General features: G+C 35.4%; 1 protein-coding gene across 18 annotated transcripts in view; it reads left to right on the top strand.

The window, feature by feature from the left end:
• LOC142341107 (voltage-dependent calcium channel type A subunit alpha-1-like) overlaps nucleotides 1–16,439 on the top strand; it is a 294,273-nt gene that overhangs the window by 111,380 nt on the left and 166,454 nt on the right. For 16 of the 18 annotated variants that reach the window (XM_075391999.1, XM_075392008.1, XM_075391990.1 and 13 more), the window contains 5 exons: nucleotides 5,289–5,496; nucleotides 5,863–6,155; nucleotides 10,157–10,251; nucleotides 10,890–11,042; nucleotides 11,529–11,829. In XM_075391999.1, coding sequence (XP_075248114.1) covers nucleotides 5,289–5,496; nucleotides 5,863–6,155; nucleotides 10,157–10,251; nucleotides 10,890–11,042; nucleotides 11,529–11,829 — 1,050 coding nt within the window. Of the gene's footprint in view, nucleotides 1–673; nucleotides 2,551–5,288; nucleotides 5,497–5,862; nucleotides 6,156–10,156; nucleotides 10,252–10,889; nucleotides 11,043–11,528; nucleotides 11,830–16,439 lie in introns of those variants that run through there. The other 2 variants (XM_075392082.1, XM_075392072.1) reach the window with 2 other exon arrangements.

Raw genomic sequence — 16,439 nt, 5'->3', positions numbered from 1 at the left:
CCAGATGATGCCATAACCAACAAACCATTATCAATACACGTCATTAAGTCGACAGCAACTGAAGCCGAACATTTTTTTTTAATTTTTAATTATTTTTGTATTAGGAAGGAAACAAATCTCTGACATCAATAAATTTGAAGAATTCATTTCATATTTAAATAACGTTAATAAGAGTATTTTTTGTTTCCTATCTTCAACTCTTTGGTTATAATCTAGTTTTTCGCTTCAAAAAATAATTTGCAACTGGTTAAATAAATTTACACTCAGAAGTATTCATTTCACTGTCAATAATCATCATTTAACTATAACAATCAATTTCATCTATTATCTATCATGGCTTTTATGCTTTAAAATATCTTCAATTTTTCTAATTATGCTTCTCAAACTTTTGTTCACTTTTGCCGCATTTAGTTCTTGGCTAATAAATTTTTGTCTATTATTGTTGACAGCCCATAATCATCGCTTGACAATGGAAGATTTTAAATTGATTTTTGATCAAAATTGATAGTTAAAAGTATCAAAGAATCTTAATAATAGACAATTATTGATTTTTCAGATCACAAATTTAATTTTTGGGGAGGCACTTTTTTTCCCAGCCGCGCGCTGTATAAAAGATCATTAAATCAAAAATTTAATGCAATTGATAAAAATATCGGCTAAAATGATGTACTAGTATGTATGTATGTATGTATGCAATCTATGGTAACTATCTGTGTGTTGTGGTTAGTGTCCCCTCTCCTCTCGTCTCTTCAATCCAAACATATATATTTCCCAACTCTCTCTCTCTCTCTCTCAATCTATGTACTTACCATACAAGACAAGAATACACGCTATAGAGTAGTAGTGCCATAGCTGCTACTACTAACTCCATGCATTTAAAAACTTAATGCGCAAAATCAACAATTCTAACAATTCCCCCACTCTGCTATAATTCACCACCACACCACCACTACCATCGCCAGCCACCACGCTAGTTGTCTTTTTACACAACATTATTTTTCCTTGTAGCACTTTTCCCATTTTGCCATCCAAGTAATGGTCTTAATATGCGCATTGTTTGTTCATTTGTTCATGCTTCTTTAAACGCCACTGTCTGAATTAATTCAACAATCAAACTAACTCCTATTCGCATATAGCCATTACGCGCACAGTTAATTTACCAGAAATATCGACCAAAAAATTACAAAATCTAAATCGATTTTTTGATCTATTCAAAATATGGCGCCCAAAATTAAAATGGAAAATAAATGAATTTGGCTAATATGGATTTAATTGTTTATGAGCTTTGTTCTATCGTAACACTGTATCCATTTGTATTTGTTCACTCAACCGTTCGTTCGAGGACAAACCGATAATATCATTTCCATAATTTTCCTCAATTTTACCAGCAACGCAATAAACATCAATTGACATATCCCAATTAATTCACACATATACAATTTATACTTGTGACTCGCAAACAAGAGCTTGAATGGAAAGAGGCAAAAAGAAACTCTTTTATGTAGTTGGTTGCCATTTTCAACTTTGTTTGTTTTTGTGCAGTGTTTTCATTAGTTTCTTCAATTTTCCTGCCTTTGATGTGATTTGAACAAAACTCGAAAGGCACAAAGCAAAAAGAAGAAATTAATGAGCACAGCTCGAATAGATTAAGCGCTTTACTCTTTCCTTTCTTTTTTTCTTGCTAGATTTTGAAGCGTTTCCAATTTCTTTATTTTCTTTTCGTGTCGCGTCGTTATCATCGCTAAAAGCAGTTCTTAACCAATTAATGTTGTTATTTTTCACTTCAAAACACTTCATTTTCACATATTGTAGCACTAAAAAGAACTTAACTTATACTTAGCTTTTCCCCTTTTGTAAACTTTTTAATAACCAATTCGGGGCGGCTTATATTTTATTTTGGACTTTTTGTCTGGGCAAAGTTACCATCGCCGGGATTAACGCACTGAACAAATTTCAAATCATTGATTTGTTAAAATTTCACATCTGGTTAATGTGTAAATTTGAATTTGGTCTGTGTGTTAAAAAGGACAACCACGATTAGTTTATTGAGCGTATTATTATAACTTTGTGATTGAATTATACTCGTGGGATTAGTTCATTTGAATACCTCAAAATATTTTATTGATTGGTGTTGTGTTGGTTTTACTTTCAGGTTTCATTTGTGATCATTTTATATATTCTTTTGATCATAGCTGAATAAAAAGCCAGACGCGGGACCATTTTCACTGCCAATAAATATACAAAAAATGTCGTTTTGTCCAACTTATATAATTGTAAACGTGATCAGAAAATAAAATTTTCTGTCGGTGTCCTAACCATTGTTTTGCCTTGTTTATTTTATACTAAAATCTATCATCACGTTTTTGTTATAAGGTTTTTAAAATGGATTTCAATCTTTAACAATTTAGCGCAAATATCCACTACAGTTGATAAATAAGCCTTTTTATTTGATACTATTTTTACTGGCAGTTACTATTATATTATCAATCCGTGAGAACAAAACAACATTGCTGTAAACTGAATCTGTCGACAATTTTTTGAAGATGCACGGTAAGACAAAAAAGTTTTCGAGCATTTAGATGTATGATGATTAATTCTATTTGCTCAAATTCTGCCCCAAATTTCATATATATTTATACTATAATTGATAGTTTATGATGAACACAGATGTCAACCCTAGACTTCCTGTCTCTACAAGAGTAATTAGTTTTTCATAAACACAAAAGGTTGGTGCAATCGGCAGATTACGGAAAATTGGCGTTCATCAACCCGGGTTGAACACCATATAAATCTTACTAAGTCATATATGATTTTCAGTTATCATACTCACATGGTTTTATGGTTTCTCAGAAACCAATCAAAGATCATCACACAAAATAGAAAATACTTTTGAAATGCTGTAAATATTACGCTATAAATCACCAATTTTTGGTTGTCATGTTTTTAACAATGTAATGAGAAGTTAAAAAATATATATGAAATGTGTCAAATTGTGTTAGAAAAATTACACCAACTTTTTGGTCTGCCTTCTACCACAATGTTTTTGCAAATTTAGATTAATTATGGACACTAGAATTGAACGCAAAAAAACAGTCCCCAGGTTTAAATTCGCTTAGATAAGATATGAGTGGATTCACCTGGGTCAATTAGTAAAATCCCTTTTGCTATAGTAAATGTGAGGCATGATATGCCCGGATCATAGTAACATTGTAAATCAGCTTTGAATCAGAGTATTTCACAGTCTGTACTTTTACTGTGAACATATAAGTTCGGAATAAAAACCATGGCAAACAATGGATCCTTGAGAAAGCTCTGAACAGTACAAGTTTCAATTCTAGATTTCATCTGAGCAATTTTTGTAAACTGTGAATATTCTGAATCAACTTTTTTTCTCAGACTAAAAAGGAGGAAAAAGGAGATTTAAATGTAAAAAGGAAATTAAATGTACCTAGGAAGGCTGGACCATAAATATGTATAAGTACACTTTTTTAAAAGAATAGTGCTCCAAACTAACTTGTTTGATGTCATCATTTTTGGAGTTTTCTAAGTTAAATTGAATCTATTTTACCCGTTGAAAAGCTTCAACGGGTTCTCAGTAGTTTATATTGCTGAAATTGAACTCGTCGCCGTAGTTGGGAATTTGGTTATTATATTGCACATTATAACTGGTCTCATGAGGAGGCGCCTCCCACCCCATGAACCTCTGCTCCAAGCTGCTCCACAACCATTTCCTTGTAACCGCAAATCCTGAACCCTAGTCAAATGGCGTATCTGCCCTGAAAATGGTATTCTATTTTTACATCCGCGGCCCAGTACTGTATCTGTTTTCGTTGAGGTAAAAGTGAGAAACGCATACAAAAATCCATTACAATCTGAAATAAAAACCCTAAAAATCTGCATGTTGTACCCAAAAGTTGAAAACATTACGACGCAGAGGTATACTCCAAAATTTCCGCCTCAGTAAAATTGGCTCGAAAATTAGATACATACAATGAACGAAATTAGGAGACATCCTTTGTATCATACTTTTCGCAAATGGGGTTCCGCCAATTTTGCGAAATAAAAGAACGTTCGGTGCGAAAAGTAGGTAACAAATCTTGTAGCACGTTTCGGCTCAATTTAGGTATCTATTATTCGCGCGCATTTTGAGCATGCAATAAGCACTTTAATAAAGACTTAATTGAAGATTTCAAAGTTTTAAAGTGCTTTAAGTACATGCAACCACAAAAACAGATTTTTTTCCCAAAAACATCTCGCTAATCACAGGCTTTGTATATCAATGTGGGACTGGCCACTTTTAATAAGTAGTAATAAATAGTACTAATAAGTAGTAATCAGTAGTAATAAAGTACTATAAGTAGTAATAAAGCAGTCATAAAGTACTACTAGTAGTAATAAGTTAGGCTTAATTAAATAAGTAGTAATTAAGTTAGGCTTAATTGCGAATTATATGCGAAATCAAGCTACATTGCGTGCGAAAAATCGATACATAATTGGACCAGATGCGTGATACAAGCTGTGCAAAAAATAGGTTATAAAGTTTGTTCTTGCATTTCGCGGCTAAGATTAGGACACTTTTGCAAACACGGGATACGATATTCCCTTCCATTTTGCCGGTTTCTGCTAAAGTAGCTATTTTCTGCAATATTGTTCCACTTTCAATGTATTAACATAGTAAATACAAACACGAGATACACGCATCGGTCATATCTGCCCGTGACGATTTGGGTGTACCTCTGCGTCGTAATGAATTTGTCAGGTTCCAGTCCCTTGGCCTCTATTTACTGGTTTTGGCGGATACTTATTCTAATGCTAAGACGTTACTTGCAACGTTTTATGTCATTTAGTATGTAATCCTCGAGCTCAAAAAGCGTATAGTCCAAATTTTCATTTTTTCGAATTTTTTTGTTCCTGATTTTCTTTCTTATGCAGATCATGCGAATCAAAACCAGAGACGCTCAGTCTGTTTTCAGAAAAAAATAGTTTCTATGAGACTTGTACTGCGCATCATGAGTATAGCATATTAACGCGATTGTCATGTGTTTATTTCAAAATTATATTTTTTCGGGTGTTGAATCTGTATCTGTTATTTTTCGCAAAAAGTAAAATATCTCTTGATAAAGTTTCTGCGTGTGTGGGGTGCAGCCCAGAGAGGTTTCAAACTTTGCTCTCACTGTAGTAATGCTGACATTTAGTCAACGAAGAGTGCAAGAACTAGTTGCTCTAACTGTTTATTTTCCTTTTTGTAACCGATGAGTTATCTGTTGTTAGTTGTGATTTTGTTTCAGAATCCACCCCTCAGCGTTTGCGAACGTGGTCATGGACTACCGGGCGGGCCAGTCGAACAATCTGGCCCGACTGCAGAACGTAGCCTCCAGGGCCAGGAGCATCTCGTCCAACCAGACCGGCTCAGGCGCAGGTGGGGCGGGAAACATGAGTGGGAACACGGGTGCAGTTAGCTGCCTCACTGCTAACACTTCTCTTTTCATATTCCAAGTAAGTACCAATTCACCCACCCATACCCCCTCCCCCCGTCGAAAATTAATGACACCTATTGATGACATTTTTACTCACCTTACAACTAAAACTCTCACTCGCGCAAATGTTTCAATACTACGAAACATAATTCAAAGGTCAAAGGGCAAGTTTAAAACGTAAAGAGATACAGATGCGATGAGCTGAACAGAAAAAGCATATTGACATGCAAATAAATATTGATATGCTCACATACAAATGGACTGTTTTTGAATTATTGCGTTATGGGACACTCATCTCAAAATTTGAACCAGTCGAAATCAGTTACAAATCATTTATTATAATTCGGCAAATAAAAATAATTGTAACTGTTTGTATTAAATTTAGGAAGACAATTTTATTCGTAAATGGGCGAAACGTATCACAGAGTGGGTTCCATTCGAGTACCTGATCCTGTTAACTATCATGGCCAATTGTGTGGTGCTGGCGCTGGAGACGCACTTGCCCAAAGACGACAAGACGCCTCTGGCCAAGAAGCTGGAGAAGACAGAGAGTGTCTTCTTGGCTATCTTCTGCATCGAGGCAGTCCTCAAAATCATCGCACAGGGCCTCCTCCTACACCCCAGGTCCTACCTCAGGAACGGATGGAACATTCTAGACTTCGTCGTTGTCGTCACTGGGTTTGTTCTCACTTATCCCCAGCCACATATTTACCTCGTTTCTCTAGTGTAAAACTCAGCTTATTTTAATCTTAGTTCCGACCCCTCATGAGGGGGGAGGAACTATTTACCCAAATGGGTTTTTTTGTTCAGTCAATTTTCGCCGATCGATATATTCATCGTAGAGAGTTGAGACTGGTATCATTGGAAAGCTCGTCCAGCGTAGAATATGGAATTAAACAGGTTTTTTAATTTTCGTTTTCTACAGGGAGTTATCGATGTTTTAATTTCTGAGAAAAGTAGAGTGAATTCACGTTGTTTTTATTCAATTTTTTCGAAAATTTTGCCTAAATTTTTGTGAATTTTGCTAAAATTTGTTAAAATTTTTAAGAATAGTGTCGTTGACTTTATTTTTCAAGACAAACAAGCATTGTTGATTATTCTAATATATATTTTTTGGTCAAAAACTCTGGATAAATATTTCAAAATTCAGCCTTCCAAAACAACACGAAATAAGCTACTTTAGTCCCTTTGATTAAATTTGCCGGCAGTACACCCCCAAACAACACTAACAGAGTCTTTGAAGACTCTGAAGGGGGCTATTCCTACTTCAACTTCCACTGAGAATGCTCTCCAATTAAAACTTTGCCGTTTTTTGCTAACTTTACTCGTTGATTATCAAAAAGGCATTGAGTTTTCAACTAACAAATTATCTATATCTACAACATTCGAAAAATCAATTGTTCCTAACGGACAATAAAAAATAGCCGGGCTAGCTTCGGGTCAATCTTGGACTGTTACAATCCAATAAGAATTCGGATTGTAATCAGTCTGTCTTTTTTTTAAAAAAAGAATTTTTTTAATAATAAAGAACAGAACATATCAAATCAGAGCTCAGGAGTGATAGGTCCAATTGGCTTCCTAAGCAGCTCCAAGCTAATGTATTTAGTTTTTTTACTTGAAAGTGTATGATCGTTTCGACTTTTAAGAACAAATGATATTTAAATAATCAATGGCCTAATGAACTTTTCCTCTATTTCTTTCTTAATTTGGCAAACTTGTAGCTTAGTGTGAGCAAAGAAAGAATGCTTCTTCATTCTAATAATTTAAATTTTAGTCTCGGTTGCGGTTTTAGGCCTGAAGTTATTGTTTTCTGGCCTTGATACTACTAGATTTCAGATTTCTTTTTGTTTTTTTTTTGATATTTGCCAGTTTTTCACCTTTTCTAGTCACATTATGACATTATTGGCAGTTCTCATATCATATTATTAGCCTTCAAAGTAAAATGCGGTCGAACATATTAACATCCTGAAAGATATAAATTATCGTTTTAACGGCCTCGACACTTATTTGTTGACGAAATTAATTGAATTTTTTAATTATGTCTTTAACTGTCATTTTTACTGTGTCGTTTCGGTCGTATGAAATTTCCTGTGTAGTGATGGGTTTCATTGGCTTTTCATGGAAGAATAGATGAGCCGATATTCTGATATTAAGAGATAGCTGATGGCTTTCATGACTTTGAAAACAATCGTTTTCCAAAACTGAAAAAAAAATTTTAACTTCTCAAGTTTGTTCTTTTTTTTTTTACTTTTTGTTACCTAATGTCGTTAATTACAGGTCAAATATGACGTTATGGTTGTCAATGGAAAGTGTCAAAGGTGATTGGTCTCCCAAAATCTATTCTTTTAAAGAATGCGTTATGACCTTACTGACTTCGACACCGATTTTTCGCAAAGAAAGTAAATTAATTTGTCATATTCGAAGTTCTTATCGTAGACGCAAGACATATTCTGGACAATTGCAGGACTCAAACGCTTCTTTTGGATGAATGAACGACAATATTTAGGTTTTTCATTTTATAATTAACGTCTTTCATGACTTTGGATATAATTTTGCTTTGAAAAGAATCAAATTTTTTACATACTTTTGCCCTTTTCTCCTTTTGTCTGCTTTTTACCTAGTCTCACTAATAAATGGCCGTATACTACATTATCTACATTATCGATGTTTGAAGAAGGCACATTCGAATATTTTTGTGGGCCAAAACATGACTTGACGGTTATGACAGCGTTTTCTGGAAAGTTTCAATTGAATTTTAGTTTGTTGTTTTTTGTTGTTCTTTTTAGTCGCTTAAAAAAATTAATAAGGACAGGTCCTAATGACCTTCTATAGAAGCATTGGTAATCGTAAACCTTTGGGATATTTTACCTGATTTCTAATGGTTTTCATTACTTTAAAGTTAATTAGTTTTAAAAAAAATAAGCGAATTTTTTAACTTTACTGTTTTTGTTCTTTTTTGTCCAATTGCTACAAAACTTTTTTATGGACTGGTCCAAATCTTTTCTGGTGAGTTATAAGCTATTTTTTTAGTGTTAGGTTTATCTGACGGTTTGTGGACTTTGTTTTTAAATTTTGTTTTTTTTTAAACGGACAAAGTTTTTGATGTAATTAATGTTTGTTGTTGTTGTTGTTTGATTTTGCTGTTCTTCTTGACTCGCTTTCTTAATATTGGCATATCACAGCAATTTAATGCTTCAATTTTTACTCCAATGAGTGATTTGCTTTGGAGGCTATCTTATCGTTCATACACAATTTTTTGGAAAATACTTGGACTTTTTTGGGTTTTTTGGGATTCCCAAAAAATAATTTTTGGGTTTTTCTATCTGTTCCTCATTTGGTAGACGTTTATGACAAAATTGTGGATCGGCGGGGTCAGAACATTGCACATTACCGAGCACATTACCGAGCCGCCTTATTTGGTTTAAGACCCAAAGCAGAGTTCGATTTTAGAAACTGAATAGCCAATTATCAAAAGCACGTAATTAAGATCTTAGCTCTCAAAATGATGCATTGATTACGTGTCCCTGATGAAGTCACTGAGAAAATCTGGCATTCGTTGAGAATCATGCAGCAATTCTAGATATAATTCAGAAATTTGCGGTAACTTTAGCAGAGTCACGTAACCTTGTTTGAAACACGGACTTTGCTAATTTTAAATTTTCAGCAGTTTTCAAATCAGCAGTTTCAAAATAACACTGCATACATGGCATTCTAGAATCTGACACTGTAAATATTTAGATATTTAATAATTGCGCGTTCGTGTTTCAACAATAGGCCTGTTGACAAATACCCAATGGTAACAACAATTTTTTCACTGATTTTGAGTCTCAATTCAACAAATGTAACTTGGGGGACTTAAAAAATTTCACCAACGCTCAAATTTGTTCATCATAGTTGTGTTGCGATTAGAGGGTAAAATTTATAAAAGGGTAGTATGCATTGTAGTCTTCTGTCGACAATCAACTACGAAGCACTGGACCAGCCATGGATTAGATCTCTGCGAGTGTTGAGGCCACTTAAGTTGGTCTCAGGGTTCGAAAGTAAGATCTCAAACTCAACACTGAAAGATATTTGGGGATTAGAATAAACGACTGCTGGTGATGACCTAAAGTGAACAGGTCTGCGAAATTTGAACATGAACTCGAATGATATGAACCCTAACATAAAAGAACTGTCAAAAAATTGCTTCTAAATGTGTACTCACTCGGTCAGAATTCTTGGTGACTGAATGAGGAAACTAAATTGAAATTTATTTCTGAAATTAAGACAAAATTTATCCGATCTGTCAAAATCAAGTTTCAAATGACTGGTGCCGGATCTATTCTGTCCCCCCCCCCCCCCCCCCCCCCCAGTGCTTTTTATGAACCCCAGTTACAAGTTATATGTTGTTATATAGCACGTTACTGTGTAAGAAAATAGCACGTGCGCCTGGGGTTCATAAAAGATTTATGCGCAGTAAACTGGGGGGGGGGGGGGGGTTGGGGAGGGGCAAAACAGAATAGATCCCTGGTGCCATTGAGATAAACCCATCCAGCTGTGAGCGGTATTTTCGCGGGTAAAAAACTGTCTAGCGTGCATTGTGAAGTGACTGACTGATTCATGAATGTGGTTGGTTGACTGATAAAATGTTTTGATTGGTTGAATAATGACACTGAGAGGGTGTGGTTGTGGTGTTGTAGCTTCATAACGGCGGTGGGACCCTCGATGAACTTCACACAAGCCCTCAGGGCCGCCAGGGTGCTACGACCCCTCAAACTTGTCTCCGGAATACCGAGTGAGTAAACAGCTCCCGTTTCCTTATAATCTACCTCCACCTAACTTACCCTTTCTTTGAAACTTTCATTGCCTAACATTACTCTGAACGAATTTAAGAATATGAAATTTATATCTATGCAAATGTGAATGAATTAAACCCTTCTTAACGTTCTTACGCCATTGTATTCACTACAGAAGGAAAATACATTTCGCTTCATATGCTATTATTTGGGTTTTTGGTATACTTCAGGCTTTGTTTCGGTTTATGCCTTTTTTGGCCTCTAAGACTTCTATTCTGCTGTTAATAATACAAAAAATACAGAAATTTTGTTGTTAATCTTGCAAGATTAGCATCCGAACCCGACTCGGTTATATAACTAAAAGATAAAGTTGGTTTTCTGTCCACTAAATCTGTCTTGTGTAAGCTGAACTAACTGGACACTCACAAATGAAATCAAATCAAGCCGTACGCAAATCCTATACCCAATTAGCCATTTATAAGCACCCTATAACTGTGAACTGACCTTGCGCTGTGTTCTTGTACTGCGGTCACTTAACATATGTCATTCCTTAAACTTGTCTGTATGTTCTTATGTCGTGAACAGAGCAGATGGATATTGTGTATATGTGAGAGTGACATGTGAGTTGTGTGTGTAGGTCTGCAGGTGGTGTTGAAGTCTATAATCCAGGCGATGGCGCCGCTGCTGCAGATAGCCTTACTGTTAGCTTTCGCCATCATCATCTTCGCCATAATCGGACTGGAGCTGTTCAATGAGAGCTTCCACCTCACCTGCTTCCACAACCAGACACGTCAGTCCACTCAATTACTATAATATCATCTGCAACCTAAAAACCACGCAGATACAAACCACAAACTCAGACAGAGACTTACCACACCCAAACTTTTAGACATATTAACTAGCCTTCAATCTAAAGTACTTCAATCACTAGCCTTCAATCTAAAGAAACTCACTTAAGCATCACACACCAACTTGTTTCTGCAAATATAACCCACTAAAAATATATAGCACAGAAGCATAATTATATTAGGCGAAGATGCACAAGCTCAGCATCATGTTCAGTGTTATAACAACAACCAGCTGGCATACGGTGCCAGGGTTTTAGGGGATAGTTGGTTCGATCTAAGCCATAAGCGTTTGATGTAATTGCTGTTGGCAATTAAGTAACGAGTTGATGCAGTCGGTTAACTTGTGAGCACAGCTAAGATCAACTCTGTCTCAAAATCATTCTCTCTTGATTAAAAAACGGATTTTGATTAAGTTTCTCTCATTCCAGAGGAAATCTTAGACCCGGACAGTCCCCACATCTGCGGGACAGACGACCAGGGCTACCAATGTCCACAGAACTACGTGTGCAAGAAATACTGGATCGGACCCAACTACGGCATCACCAACTTCGACAACATCGGATACGGCATGTTAACTGTGTTCCAGTGCATTACTATGGAGGGTTGGACGGACGTCATGTACTGGACGAGTGACGCCATTGGGGCGACATACACGTGGCTCTATTTCGTGCCCCTCATCATCCTCGGGTCTTTCTTCATGCTCAATCTCGTACTCGGTGTACTCTCAGGGTTAGTTAGCAACAGAGTCTGTTAAGAATGTGTTTAAGGATGTTAAATTTATTTCTCGCATTTTCATAAATGATTCAGAAATTGAATGCTAATATGATGTTTCTCAATTCACATAATGGGCTTGAAACTACGGGTAGCACTTAACAAAAAGTTTTCTGAGAGGAACTAAATTGTTCCACATGTTTTTCATGATGTGAAAGCTGGATTGCACTCTTTTAAGTAAACACTTTCTTAATTTTTGTGAGGACACAATAAACTATATACTGACTCGCTTTATACTGAAAAATAATTGAAAATTCAATGTGGAAACAATCGTGGTACTTCTGCTTATGCATGCGTTTTCTGTTAAAATTTATAGAACTATTTGAGCCACGTACAACTACTTTTTTTGTTGATTTTTTTCAACTCCTTTTTAGTTGCCCAGTTGAGCAGTTTTGTGGAGTTATCAATATAAGAAACACTTTCGAAAAAATATTTCAAATTAATTCTGAATTCGGTGACATTATTAATAGCCGCACAGCGATAGCTGGGGCTATTATTGGCCTTCTCTTGGTTTTTTTTACAATTCAAAGAATTTGAATTGTATTGGGGCTCTGTCTTTTTTTTAAGATCTGTTCACACATTTTCATGATTTATGAAGTCAAATTGGAGTAGTGATTTTGGTCACGCCGAAACAGGAAGTGGAGCGAAAAAGCGAGTGGTTTTGCGGCGTGAAATTTTTTTGCTCTGAATTTAAAGTAGAGTGAGAAAACGGTGTTTGAACAAAAATTCGCTTTCTCGCTAGTCGTTTTTTGTTCACATGCGGCAATTTCACTTTGATTTTTACAGTTTTTTCGATTTTTTGAATCGGATTTTCTTTCTAAATGGTTCTCCCAATCCATTCATAGTCCGTTCTTGGTCTAGTTTTCTGTTTAGTCAATGAAAATTCTTTGAATTGTACCTCAGGACTTGTCCTGCTATTCTTTTTTATTTCGTCGTCATGATTTTTGTTCCGACCATATGACGTCACAGCCACTTTTCGTTCGCTCTTAGTGGAGCGAGTTTTTTTGTTCATGCGCGTGATTAAATTTTTGGTCACACTTGACCTACCTCACTCTCAAAAATGACTTCCTCACTTTGAAATTGAATTTTATTTACTTTAATTCAAAGAGATAAGATCAAATGGGTGTGTGTCACTCTAAATGAAGGTTATTTGAGATCAGCTAATAGAGGCAGCAATAACTTATACAGATTTTTGTTCATAATATAACAGATCAGCCTTCAAAGAAAAGACAAACTTTTTTGGTTTGTCTTTTTTACTGTTTTTTTAGACTGCTGATCTACGAATCTATTGCGGCTATTTTCTGGCAATCTGCCAGCTATGTTTTTTAATTTTACGAACCGAATTTTACGAATTCATGTAGTGTCTACAGTGTCAAAAGTGCTTCCGATTCTCAGATGTCAATTGCGAAACTGAATCATGTACAAATCCAAATTGATAACAGAGCCTCGAAGTTTGGGCCATATTTTGAGAATATAACATCTATAAAAATACTCCATCTGCTATAGCAAAGTTTTGCGTGCCAAAAAACAATTAGTTGAATGTTCATCCTTAAGAACTTGTAATCATCGAAAAAAATGGTGAACCTGCCGTCATGTGGCTAATAAAAAACAAAAGGAACGGAAGTCTCCATTTTTCTAGAAGATTCAATTGTCATCGCTTTTATAGAAGATTTAGTTTTTCGACAATAATGTTAAATTTAAACAAATGTTTTGGTTATTTTCAATTTGGCGCGCCCTTCAACGTCCTTGGTTTTAACAATTATGCAACATTGTAAATTTTTTGATAATTTTTGCAAGAAAATTGTCCGATTCGCCTATTATACAACTTTCCTTGTTCCCATAGAACGCCATAATGTTCATATATGATTGTTGGCTATCGTACATGGCCATATAAGAAATGTGTGTTTCGAGGTTGTAATGCATTGATCTCGTAAAAATTCCTTGGAATCATACAGGAACCATACAAAATTGTTCAGATCAAAAAATGCATTATCTTAATTTTTGTAATAAATTTTAATAGTTCTTTGGAGGTCATGCAACGTCATGTATATTATATATAAGAATGGCTGGTGCATCAAATTACCGCTTAGATAATGATTTAGGTTGCATGCCGATTTAGATCAAAAATCTGTTATTATATTCAAAAATTTCTAAATATTCCTTAAAAGATCCTTTTAGGTAAAATTTTGCTACAGAGAAAATCAAAAACTTAGTCAAATACATAGCGATAATCTTTTTGGCACTAAAATTAGCAATATACATTGCACTTCTGACATATTGACTTTTTGGTCTTGTGACACATCAAATAGAGATGCTTTATTAGCCTAATAGCCCAATTCTGCCTATTACTGCCTATGATAATTATTACGCCGTTATTGTCACTTTCGTGTCAGTAACTCAAAATTTGACAGGAAAGCAACAAGAAAGTACTCCACTTTGTGTAGGAACGTCCTTTGGGAGTGAGATTTTTTAAAAAAAAAGATTTTTCACTTAAAATTGCTTATTGTTTTAAATCCCGCCTTTCTTTTAAATCCCGACTTTTTCTATTACTTTTCTTACAGTTTTATTTCTTATCTTCAAAAGTCTTAAGCTCAATTTTAAACCTTTGTGACGCGATTTGCTTCGATTTCCCAAAAAGGCGCTGGCTGAAATGAACCAGTTGAGTGCACTTCTCTGTGAAGCAAGAAACATTGCAGACGAAAAACCACAATATAAACAAGACTTCGTTCAAGTCAGAAACAAACGCAAGTCAACCCAAATTTATACAGAAACCAATTCTGAAAGAATCAGACCAGTTATAATAGCGATTAATGCAAGACCAACACAGTTTCATTTTGCCCATTCGATGAAAAAAAAGTTTTGCTCAATTCAAAATTATTTGCATTAGGGAACTTTAGATCAAATTTTAGATCACAAATCTGTTATTATATTCAAATATTTCTAAACATTCCTTAAAAGATCCCCTTAGGTAAAATCTTGCTACAGAGAAAATCAAAAATCTAGTCATACACATAGCGATAATCTTTTTTAGCACTCAAATTAGCATTATATATTGCACTTCTGACACATTGACGTTTTGGTCTTGTGACACATCACATAGAGATGCTTTATTAGCCTAATAGCCTAATTCTGCTTATTACTGCCTATGATAATTATTACGCCGTTATTGTCACTTTCGTGTCAGTAACTCAAAAATTGACTGGAAAGCAACAAGCAAGTACTCCACTTTGTGAAGTAACGTCCTTTGGGAGTGAGACTTTTATAAAAAAAGATTTTTCAATTAAATTTGCTTATTGTTTTAAATCCCGCCTTTTTTTAAATCCCGACTTTTTCTATTACTTTTCTTCCAGTTTTATTACTTATCTTCAAAGTCTTAAGCTCAATTTTAAACCCTTGTGACGCGATTTGCTTCGAATTCCCAAAAAGGCGCTGGCTGAAAAGAACCAGTTGAGTGCACTTCTCTGTGAAGCAAAAATAATTGCAGACGAAAAACCACAATATAAACAAGACATCGTTCAAGTCAGAAACATACGCAAGTCAACCCAAATTTATACAGAAACCAATTCTGAAACAATCAGACCAGTTATAATAACGATTATTGCAAGACCAACACAGTTTCATTTTGACCATTCGATGCAAAATAGTTTCGCTCAACTCACAATTTTTTGCATTAGGGAACTTCCAAACAACAAGGACTTCTTTATCCAACTCGAATACCAAAATTCAAGAGAATTTCTAATGAACGCCTCAAATCTACAACTTGTCTTTCCGAACACTTCCATTAAAGCAAGAAACACTCTGCCGAAAGCCAAAATTAAACCCAATATTTTAGTTGTAAATGATCACCATATCATGCAAGAAAACGAAGGAAAAACTTCTCAACAAGAATGCAATGAACGTTATCAAGGTGCCTCGGATAACAAGCAGGGCCACCAGAAAACCAACGAAACTGATTTGCGTGATAACTGATTGCTCAAACCACGTAACAACCGCAGTCAATCTTGGCGTTAAAATAGGATGGGTGCTCCACCGCTGTCAACTAAGTAAAGAACCACCTCACATTTTTGTCATTCTACAGGCGATTGTTAAGACGAATCGAGATGCTTACGATGTGCAGGCAAACACACCGTAAGAAGTTGCAATTAATCAATAGAGCAGGCAGAATGTGCAACCTGTGGTGGCTCACACGGAACAGTAAACAGAGACTGTCCCGCATATCAAAACGCCGTGACCGAAGCAAAAAAACAGAAATAAGAAACGAAATACTCAATTGCCATTTCAAGGAAAGATACTCAAATCACTCATTAACCACTACAAAAATTACTGTTCTAGTAAAATAAGAACCAGTTTCATTACAATATCCTATAGCGATGTAATCAGCCTCGTTAGCAACAGTGCTTCCCGAGTTTTTAACGAAAGAATAGATGGACAAGAGATTCCGGATAATATCGGGAAAAAAACCTGTTGCAAACTGTTGACACAGCTAACATGATTCAGTCTAGGAGCCAACAGAATCTTCACCATGGACGATCTTAAAAACTTAGAATGGAACTGTCGTGGTTTTAAAA

The sequence above is a fragment of the Convolutriloba macropyga genome, chromosome 1 (genome assembly GCF_964194025.1).
Source record: "Convolutriloba macropyga chromosome 1, txConMacr16.3, whole genome shotgun sequence".
In the NCBI taxonomy this organism is placed as follows: Eukaryota; Metazoa; Xenacoelomorpha; order Acoela; family Convolutidae; genus Convolutriloba; species Convolutriloba macropyga.
This window is presented reverse-complemented; position numbering and strand designations above follow the sequence as displayed.